The sequence below is a fragment of the Aethina tumida genome, chromosome 4, assembly GCF_024364675.1.
Source record: "Aethina tumida isolate Nest 87 chromosome 4, icAetTumi1.1, whole genome shotgun sequence".
Classification (NCBI taxonomy): domain Eukaryota; kingdom Metazoa; phylum Arthropoda; class Insecta; order Coleoptera; family Nitidulidae; genus Aethina; species Aethina tumida.
The window spans coordinates 5,870,392-5,881,783 of record NC_065438.1 but is presented as its reverse complement, the minus strand read 5'-3'; the positions used below and the strand labels follow the sequence as shown (position 1 = coordinate 5,881,783).

General features: G+C 28.3%; 1 protein-coding gene across 1 annotated transcript; it reads left to right on the top strand.

Annotated features, from left to right (window-relative positions):
* Positions 1 to 399: 399 nt before the first annotated feature.
* Positions 400 to 2,031, top strand: LOC109605942 (Golgi reassembly-stacking protein 2). Its single transcript, XM_020022534.2, has 3 exons — positions 400 to 536; positions 592 to 718; positions 772 to 2,031. The coding sequence occupies exons 1-3, from the start codon at positions 474 to 476 to the stop codon at positions 1,890 to 1,892; spliced, it is 1,311 nt and encodes a 436-aa protein (XP_019878093.2). The 5' UTR covers positions 400 to 473; the 3' UTR covers positions 1,893 to 2,031.
* The last annotated feature ends 9,361 nt before the right edge of the window (positions 2,032 to 11,392 follow it).

Here is an 11,392-nt window from a genome sequence, read left to right as displayed (position 1 = left end):
TATGTAGTTTAATTACTATAAAGCCATAAATTAGTAGAATGTAGTTCACTAGTTTAAGAACTAGGTGTTTTGATAGGTTGTATGCTGTATATACTTTTTATTAATTTAGAATTAAACATTAAAACGCCGCACACAAAAATGATAGGCAACACTGTAAACTCGTCTAGTGACGTCAGTAAAGAATCATTCACATTAATCTTGAAATTATTTACTCATCGTTTCCAAACATCAAAACGTATATAAAATAGAGTGTTCCGTTGCAAAATAAATTAAATATCATATTCTAAAAGAAACTATTTGCCATAACTTTCTAGAGGTAATTTTAATGAATATTGGTCCAATAATTACATGTTTGATATGTAAAGCACTCTTTATTAACGATTGTCATTGGGTTGTGAAACGTCAAAACGTCATTAATTTTTGGTTATGACAACACTACCCTGCCACGTACTTTTTAGATGTAAATCATAAATATGGGAAACTCTGAAAGCGTGGATATTCCTGGGGGAGGTACAGATGGATACCATGTACTCAGGGTAAAAACCGCTTAGTTTTTCAGGCTAAAACACAATTTTAATCAAATAATTACAGGTACAAGATAACTCTCCTGGTAGCAAAGCTGGTCTCCAAGCATTCTTTGATTTTATCGTCGCTATTAACGGCACTAGATTAGACCGCGACGATGATACACTTAAACAAATATTAAAAAATGGAATTGGTAATTTTTATTTAGTTCAGCCCATTCAGTTTTTACCATAAATATTGTTTTAGGAAAGCCACTACCTCTGACTATATACAGTTGTAAGACACAAAGTGTTAGAAGTGTCACAATAGAGCCAAGTGATAGTTGGGGTGGCCAAGGCTTACTAGGAATTAGCATTAGATTTTGTTCTTTTGAAGTTGCCAAGGAAAATGTATGGCACATTTTGGAAGTCATACCAAATTCACCAGCTGACTTAGCTGGCTTACGAGCCTTCTCTGATTACATAATTGGAGCTGATTCTATTCTGCATGAGGCTGAGGATTTGTTCAACCTTCTGGAGAATCATGAGGGGGTCAGTTTAAAGCTGTATGTTTACAATTCTGATGATGATTCATGCAGAGAAGTATCAATAACACCCAATGCACAATGGGGTGGTGAAGGATCTGTAGGTTGCGGCATTGGATATGGATATTTACATCGAATCCCAGTTAGGAATCCCAATGCAAACAAACCTCCACCTACTACTAACATAATACCAAACATCCCTAGTACTGTCACTCCATTAATTACTCCAACAACTGTGACAGTCCCAAATATCCCAAGTACCACTTTTAATGCTCCGTCAGTTCCTTCTACTACCGAGATTTCAAGTGTTGGTGCCACTCTTAGTGAAGATGTCAAGCCTGATGTTAACAATTTAATAAAAAGTACATCTGAATTGACAATTCAACCTAGCGTACCCCAAACTGTTCCCACTACAGTTATCCAGGATCCCATCTTCTCCACCCCAGTTACAGTCGCAACCACTGCAAGCGTCCAAGACGCACAACCCAATTCCGTGCTGTACACCAACATCCCACCACCCACTTCAATACCCCAGTTCTACAATGTCCAACAGCAAAACAACGTCGTCCAACCAGTTCCAATGTACCCGCCGCAAACAGGCGCGTACCCGATAGGTACCTCGAACTTCGCAGCCTACAGCTACCCCCAACCGATGTACACACAAGTGCCAGTCAGTTTCGAATCGCAGCCGCCTGCGCTGCAGAATTTGTCGTACGCACCGGCCGTCGCGCCGCCGGTTTCGATACCGGACAACACGGTACCGCAGACGCCGTTGATCTTTGATCCGACTATTGCTGCCAGATCTGCACAACAATTGCTCAGCGGCAACAATCCACCGAGTTAAACTGGATGGTGTAGGTGGGCGTGTGCATTATGACTAGTTAATACGTTTTTTATTGAGGTTCTAAAACTTCTTTAATGTTTGTGTAATTTTTAAATTTAAATATTTCTATATAATTAAAACAATAAAGTGTAATTTAAACCAAATTATGTTTTATTTACCACCAATTTACCTGAATTATACTGAATAAATATAAACTTCTATCTTAACAATTACTTCCTTTACTATTGCAAATGACAGCAATTTATTAACAATTATTAAGCCAAAGCATAAAATAATACACAATTATAACTATAACAATTATATACTATCGTTTTAGTTTTTGTTTAATTATGATTAGTTTAAATGTTAATTTAGCAACAACTGAATTTGGTAAAATAAACGAAAATAATGATTAAGTATGTACTCAAAATATCAAATTATTTGCTTTATATTTATAGTACTCAAAATACCAAAGTCTAAATGAATCTCAGGAAGTTAATATCATTAATTCATTATCCAATAATACCAAAAGACATTCTCAGAAATCAGTCAGTCTTCATTAGATTCCCATTACTTAGTAAACGTATTTATTTAATTTTTGTATGTTTAAATATTTACCCATTTTCTGTTACATTCAAATACCCATATTTTTAATTTTTATTCTCTAAATTCTGATTCAAATGTATGTTTTATCTAAATGTGGTCATTTAAAACAACATAAGTGATGTAATAAATAATAATTATAATTAATTTTACATCTTGTAGAGTTTAAAAATTTATAAAAACTGAAAATATAGGTATTTTAATGTTTAAAAACGTAACAGACGAGAATTTAGAACTTTATTTTTAATATTTATCACATATTTACTAAAATAAATCAAATAAACAAGTCGATAGGCATAAATTCTTATTAAAAAAAATTATTAAAGTAATATTTAAATTTCTTTCATAAATATTTTATTCGTGGGTTAAATTTAAATGCAATATAAGCAAAAATTAATTAAGTATTTAATTTAATTACTAGTTTAAATTACTGATTAACTTGTATTTAGAATTTTGCTTTTCCTTAATTGCGACATTGCCAAACAGAATCTTACAGTTAATTTCAAATATTTTATTTTATAATTATAATAAATGTTTTATAATTATTATAAACAATATAATAAATAATATAATAATAATATAACATAAAAGAAAAGTAAATTTTATTCAATTTATTTATATTCAGATTGTTATATATTTACTTTTTATATATTCATGATTAAAATGTACGTTTTATTTATAATTACAAAATTATTTATATTATTTAAACAAATATTTATTATAAGGTGATAAGTAAGATTCTCTCTTATTTACATAAATTGTTAAATAAAAATAATTAAAGTAAATTCTGAAGTTTCATTTTAAATATTTAATAATAATAATTATTAAGATTAGAAATCGGTTGATTTAACAACAGATTTATTATACGAATGTAGATTAATAAGGAATTATGAGTACCGTTCATTTTATTTAATATAATTCAATAAAAACCTAATATATAATAATAAAAAAAAAGAGTTATAAATTCATTATCCCGATTTATTTTACATAAAAATTTCACTTGTATAATCATTTAATTTCTGATTATAATGTTAAATAATAATCTGATAATAATGTTCAAACAAATATTAGCTAATAAGTAAAATTAGTTAATATAAGATCAGATATTTCAAATTTTAATAAATCCTATGACAAGCCTTACAATTTAAAAATACAATTTTGGGTTAGTAATTTGTAGGTGAGTCTCTGCATTTACGGCGAAAAATATTCAATTCAAAAATATTAATCCTCGCTGAGTAAATGCAGCTTTACACTAAGTTACAATTTACTAAAATCTAGAAACACTATTATCTGTAAATAAATTAAAATTATTAATTATTATGAATTCCTGCAAATAACAAAATAATTAAAAAATGAACAAAAAGGAAATTTGTTGGTCAATAAATTGACAAACAAAAAGGAATTTGTTGGTCAATAATATGACGAACAGAAGGCAATTTGTTGGTCAATAATATGACGAACAAAAAGTGAATTTGTTAGTCAATAATGTGACGAACAAAAAGGGAATTTGTTGGTCAATAATATGACCAACAAAAAAGGAGAAGAAAATAAAACACACTAAATTTTCTTTTATTTATGTAAGCTGAAAGAGAGAGCCTTATTAGTATTATTTAAAAACAATACTCATGAAAATCATATCAAACAAACATTTAACACGACTGTGTCATTAATTTAATTGAGCTGAAAAGAATGTCTGATTAGATTGGACAAAGAAAATAAGAATAAACCATTCCTGAAAATCATAAAACATATCTTTCTTACATTTTTCAAAAACATGTTTATGTATAAATCAAAAGATCATGAGGGAAGAAGATTTGGAATTAAAATCAATACGTTCAAAAACTTACTTTGCGTTGACAGTTGCCAGGTTAACTAGTCTCGTTCTGGACCTACCTGAAATTAATCAAAAACCTTCAATTAATATAGTTTCATTGATAATTAAAATTACAAATTATTACCTTTAATGCCCTTTCCCTGTTGCCTTATCGTCTTTCCAATAGTTGGTTGGGTCATCATGGTCCAGGTGTGAGCAGGTTTTGACGATCAACTAAGAAATGAACAAAAAATCTTCTCTTAATGTTTTGACCAGAGAAAGAACTATAATTGATTGATACTCCACATAATCCAAGTAGAGTCGATTTAGTGTGAAATTTTGTCATTTATTCTTATAAACTATCCATGCAAAGTTTTATCCATGTATTTATTTTTAAATGATTGATACTCCACTTAATCCAAGTAAAGTTGATTTAATCTGAAATTTTGTCATTTAGTGCATTCATTTATTCTTATAAACCATCCATGCAAAGATTTATTCATGCATTTATTTTTAAATGATTGATACTCCACTTAATCCAAGTAGAGTTGATTTAATCTGAAATTTAGACATTTAATGCATGCATTTATTCTTAAAAACTATCCATGCAGTTTTATGTATTTATTATTTTAATTGTTATTAACCATTCAATTGTTTTTTCATTAGTTAAAACAATTATTTTAATATTTTAATTATTACTTATATAACTGATATAAAAAACATTTATAGTGATTATTGTATCTAAGCTTAAGTAGAATTTACTAAAATCGAACAAAATAATTGAACAACTCCGTAAACAATTGATTTGTTTATTTTTAATTGAGTGATCCTCTACTTAATCCTTATATAACCGACTTTATAAAAAAATTTATATTTCTAGACAGGAATTGGTATAAAATAATTTCAAAATATAATTGTAATAAAAGAACAACATTAGTGTGCCGTTCAAATAAAATAATTGAATAACTTCGAAAACAATTGATTTGTAACAAAAAGACACCTACCTTGCAATCCGTGGTCGTATCCAGTATATCCATTAGGGCACTAATCACAACACTAATTGAACACACGAGTCACAACACTAAACCGAACTGCACCACCGAATGAACTTGGAGGGTATGATGGAGCGGACCACCACACCACCCCATCCAACCGCTCGATACGACGATCGATAACAGACTGACGCGGCGGTAATGGCGGCAACTCACCCCTTGCGTCTGATTGGTCGACGTCGAGTTTTTGTTCAATCATGCGTATCGAGAACATTCTCAGCCGAATTGAAAATTTTCCTATGCAATATTGGAAATTTAAACAAATATCACATATTGTTTTTTAATAAATAATTGTTTATATGTTATTATAATCATTATGATTAATATATCATATTGTTAAAGGTAAGTTAATTTTATAATCAATAATTTACAAACAATAGACTCATTTCAATCGAAAGTAAATAATAATAAATAAAGAAAATAAAAACAATACCCAAAATTTATTGTAAAAATACATAAATATACATAATTAAATACGTTGATAATTAATAATATATGTTAATAAAAATACAAATTTACTTATTGTTTTATAATAAATAATGGTTTATATGTTATTATAATCAATATAATTAATATAACATATTGTTAAAGTTAAATTAAGTTTATAATTGATTATTTATAAACAATAGGTTCATTTCAATTGAAAGTAAAAATAAATAAAAAAATACAACAGTTTAAATGTTACAAATAATATCCAAAAATACATAAATATATATAATTATTTAATCAATATGTTATATTAATTATTATGATTATCATACCATATAAATAATTATTTATTATTAAACAATAAGTGATTTTTGTCTAAAATTCAAATATTGTTTAGGAAAATTTTCAGTTCGGTAGAAAACGTTCGATACGCATGACTTAACAAACACTCGACGTCGACCAATCAGAGGCAAGGGATGACTCACCGCCATTAGCCGCTATATAAGACGCCGCGTGAGTCAGATCTGTCAGTCTGTTATCGACCCTCGTATCGACCGGTTGGGTGGTCTGGGGTGGTGATCCGCACCAACATACCCTCCAAGTTAATTCGGTGCCTTTTTCTTACAAATCTATTGTTTACGGAGTTATTCAATTATTTTATTTGAACGGCACACTAATGTTGTTCTTTTACTACAATTATATTTTGAAATTATTTTATACCAATTCCTGCCTAGAAATATAAATTTATATAAAAAATAATAATTTATAAAGTCGGTTACATAAGGATTAGGTAGAGGATCAATCAATTAAAAATAATTGCATGGATAAAACTTTGCATGGATAGTTTATAAGAATAAATGCATGCTTTGAATGACAATATTTCAGAATTAACTCTACTTGAATTAAGTGGAGCTTCAATCGTTTAAAAATAAATGCATGGATAAAACTTTGCATGAATAGTTTATAAGAATCAATGCATGCTTTGAATGACAATATTTCAGAATAAATCAACTCTACTTGGATTAAGTGGAGTTGTTATAAATTAAAAATAAATGCACGGATGAAACTTTGCATGAATAGTTTATAAGAATCAATGCATGCTTTGAATGACAATATTTCAGAATCAACTCTACTTGGATTAAGTGGAGTATCAATTGATTAGAAATAAATGCATGGATAAAACTTTGCATGAATAGTTTGTAAGGATCAATGCATGCTTTAAATGACAATATTTCAGAATCAACTCTACTTGGATTAAGTGGAGTTTCAATCATTTAAAAATAAATGCATGGATAAAACTTTGCATGAATAGTTTATAAGAATCAATGCATGTTTTAAATGACAGTATTTCTGAATCACCTCTACTTGGATTAAGTGGAGTTCCTATCAATTAAAAATAAATGCATGGATGAAACTTTGCATGAATAGTTTATAAGAATAAATGCATGCTTTGAATGACAATATTTCAGAATAAATCAACTCTACTTGGATTAAGTGGAGTTTCTATCAAATAAAAATAAATGCATGGATGAAACTTTGCATGAATAGTTTATAAGAATAAATGCATGCTTTGAATGACAATATTTCAGAATCAACTCTACTTGGATTAAGTGGAGTATCTATTGATTAGAAATAAATGCATGGATAAAACTTTGCATGAATAGTTTATAAGAATCAATGCATGCTTTATATGACAATATTTCAGAATTAACTCTACTTGAATTAAGTGGACCTTCAATCATTTAAAAATAAATGCATGGATAAAACTTTGCATGAATAGTTTATAAGAATCAATGCATGCTTTAAATGACAATATTTCAGAATAAATCAACTCTACTTGGATTAAGTGGAGTTCCTATCAATTAAAAATAAATGCATGGATGAAACTTTGCATGAATAGTTTATAAGAATCAATGCATGCTTTGAATGACAATATTTCAGAATAAATCAACTCTACTTGGATTAAGTGGAGTTTCTATAAATTAAAAATAAATGCATGGATGAAACTTTGCATGAATAGTTTATAAGAATCAATGCATGCTTTGAATGACAATATTTCAGAATAAATCAACTCTACTTGGATTAAGTGGAGTATCAATTGATTAGAAATAAATGCATGGATAAAACTTTGCATGAATAGTTTATAAGGATCAATGCATGCTTTAAATGACAATATTTCAGAATCAACTCTACTTGGATTAAGTGGAGTTTCAATCATTTAAAAATAAATGCATGAATAAAACTTTGCATGAATAGTTTATAAGAATCAATGCATGCTTTAAATGACAGTATTTCTGAATCACCTCTACTTGGATTAAGTGGAGTTTCTATCAATTAAAATTAAATGCATGTATGAAACTTTGCACGAATAGTTTATAAGAATCAATGCATGCTTTAAATGACAATATTTCAGAATCAACTCCACTTGGATTAAGTGGAGTTTCTATCAATTAGAAATAAATGCATGGATAAAACTTTGCATGAATAGTTTATAAGAATCAATGCATGGTTTAAATGACAATATTTCAGAATCAACTCTACTTGGATTAAGTGGAGTATCAATTGATTAGAAATAAATGCATGGATAAAACTTTGCATGATTGGTTTATAAGGATCAATGCATGCTTTAAATGACAATATTTCAGATTCAACTCTACTTGGATTAAGTGGAGTTTCAATCATTTAAAAATAAATGCATGGATAAAACTTTGCATGAATAGTTTATAAGAATCAATGCATGCTTTGAATGAAAATATTTCAGAATAAATCAACTCTACTCGGATTAAGTGGAGTTTCTATCAATTAGAAATAAATGCATGGATAAAACTTTGCATGAATAGTTTATAAGAATAAATGCATGCTTTGAATGACAATATTTCAGAATAAAACAACTCTACATGGATTAAGTGGAGTTTCTATCAATTAAAAATAAATGCATGGATGAAACTTTGCATGAATAGTTTATAAGAATAAATGAATACTTTGAATGACAATATTTCAGAATAAATCATCTCTACTTGGATTAAGTGGAGTTTCTATCAATTAAAAATAAATGCATGGATGAAACTTTGCATGAATAGTTTATAAGAATCAATGCATGCTTTAAATGACAGTATTTCAGAATCACCTCTACTTGGATTAAGTGGAGTTGCTATCAATTAAAATTAAATGCATGTATGAAACTTTGCACGAATAGTTTATAAGAATCAATGCATGCTTTAAATGACAATATTTCAGAATCAACTCTACTTGGATTAAGTGGAGTTTCAATCATTTGAAAATAAATGCATGGATAAAACTTTGCATGAATAGTTTATAAGAATAAATGCACGCTTTGAATGACAATATTTCAGAATAAATCAACTCTACTTGGATTAAGTGGACTTTCTATCAATTAGAAATAAATGCATGGATAAAACTTTGCATGAATAGTTTATAAGAATCAATGCATGCTTTAAATGACAATATTTCAGAATAAATCAACTCTACTTGGATTAAGTGGAGTTTCTATCAATTAAAAATAAATGCATGGATGAAACTTTGCACGAATAGTTTATAAGAATAAATGCATGCTTTGAATGACAATATTTCAGAATCAACTCTACTTGGATTAAGTGGAGTATCAATTGATTAGAAATAAATGCATGGATAAAACTTTGCATGAATAGTTTATAAGAATCAATGCATGCTTTAAATGACAATATTTCAGAATCACCTCTACTTGAATTAAGTGGAGTTTCTATCAATTAAAATTAAATGCATGTATGAAACTTTGCACGAATAGTTTATAAGAATCAATGCATGCTTTAAATGACAATATTTCAGAATCAACTCTACTTGGATTAAGTGGAGTTTCTATCAATTAGAAATAAATGCATGGATAAAACTTTGCATGAATAGTTTATAAGAATCAATGCATGGTTTAAATGACAATATTTCAGAATCAACTCTACTTGGATTAAGTGGAGTATCAATTGATTAGAAATAAATGCATGGATAAAACTTTGCATGAATAGTTTATAAGATTAAATGCATGCTTTGAATGACAATATTTCAGAATAAATCAATTCTACTTGGATTAAGTGGAGTTTCCATCAATTAAAAATAAATGCATGGATGATACTTTGCATGAATAGTTTATAAGAATGAATGCATGCTTTGAATGACAATATTTCAGAATAAATCAACTCTACTTGGATTAAGTGGAGTTTCTATCAGTTAGAAATAAATGCATGGATGAAACTTTGCATTAATAGTTTATAAGAATCAATGCATGGTTTAAATGACAATATTTCAGAATCAACTCTACTTGGATTAAGTGGAGTATCAATCGATTAGAAATAAATGCATGGATAAAACTTTGCATGAATAGTTTATAAGATTAAATGCATGCTTTGAATGACAATATTTCAGAATCAATTCTACTTGGATTAAGTGGAGTTTCAATCATTTGAAAATAAATGAATGGATAAAACTTTGCATGAATAGTTTATAAGAATTAATGCATGCTTTGAATGAAAATATATTAGAATAAATCAACTCTACTTGGATTAAGTGGAGTATCAATCGATTAGAAATAAATGCATGGATAAAACTTCGCATGAATAGTTTATAAGATTAAATGCATGCTTTGAATGACAATATTTCAGAATAAATCAACTCTACTTGGATTAAGTGGAGTTTCTATCAATTAAAAATAAATGCATGGATGAAACTTTGCACGAATAGTTTATAAGAATCAATGCATGCTTTAAATGACAATATTTCAAAATCAACTCCACTTGGATTAAGTGGAGTTTCTATCAATTAAAAATAAATGCATGGATGAAACTTTGCATGAATAGTTTATAAGAATAATTGCATGCTTTGAATGACAATATTTCAGAATAAATCAACTCTACTTGGATTAAGTGGAGTTTCTATCAGTTAGAAATAAATGCATGGATGAAACTTTGCATGAATAGTTTATAAGAATCAATGCATGGTTTAAATGACAATATTTCAGAATCAACTCTACTTGGATTAAGTGGAGTATCAATTGATTAGAAATAAATGCATGGATAAAACTTTGCATGAATAGTTTATAAGATTAAATGCATGCTTTGAATGACAATATTTCAGAATAGATCAACTCTACTTGGATTAAGTGGAGTTTCTATCAATTAAAAATAAATGCATGGATGAAACTTTGCACGAATAGTTTATAAGAATCAATGCATGCTTTAAATGACAATATTTCAGAATCAACACTGCATGGATCAAACTTTGCATGAATAGTTTATAAGAATCAATGCATGCTTTAAATGACAATATTTCAGAATTAACTCTACTTGGATTAAGTGGAGCTTCAATCATTTAAAAATAAATGCACGGATAAAATTTTGCATGAATAGTTTATAAGAATCAATGCATGCTTTAAATGACAATATTTCAGAATCACCTCTACTTGGATTAAGTGGAGTTTCTATCAATTAAAAATAAATGCATGAATAAAACTTTGCATGAATAGTTTATAAGAATCAATGCATGCTTTAAGTGACAATATTTCAGAATCAACTCTACTTGGATTAAGTGGAGTATGCATGAATAAAACTTTGCATGAATAGTTTATAAGAATCAATGCA

Excerpts from the sequence above, each read along its gene's own strand:
- LOC109605942 (XM_020022534.2), top strand. The coding sequence starts at position 474 with ATGGGAAACTCTGAAAGCGTGGATATTCCTGGGGGAGGTACAGATGGA. Across the intron at positions 537-591 it reads ATGGATACCATGTACTCAGG|GTACAAGATAACTCTCCTGG; the intron begins GTAAAAACCGCT and ends AAATAATTACAG. Across the intron at positions 719-771 it reads AATATTAAAAAATGGAATTG|GAAAGCCACTACCTCTGACT; the intron begins GTAATTTTTATT and ends ATATTGTTTTAG.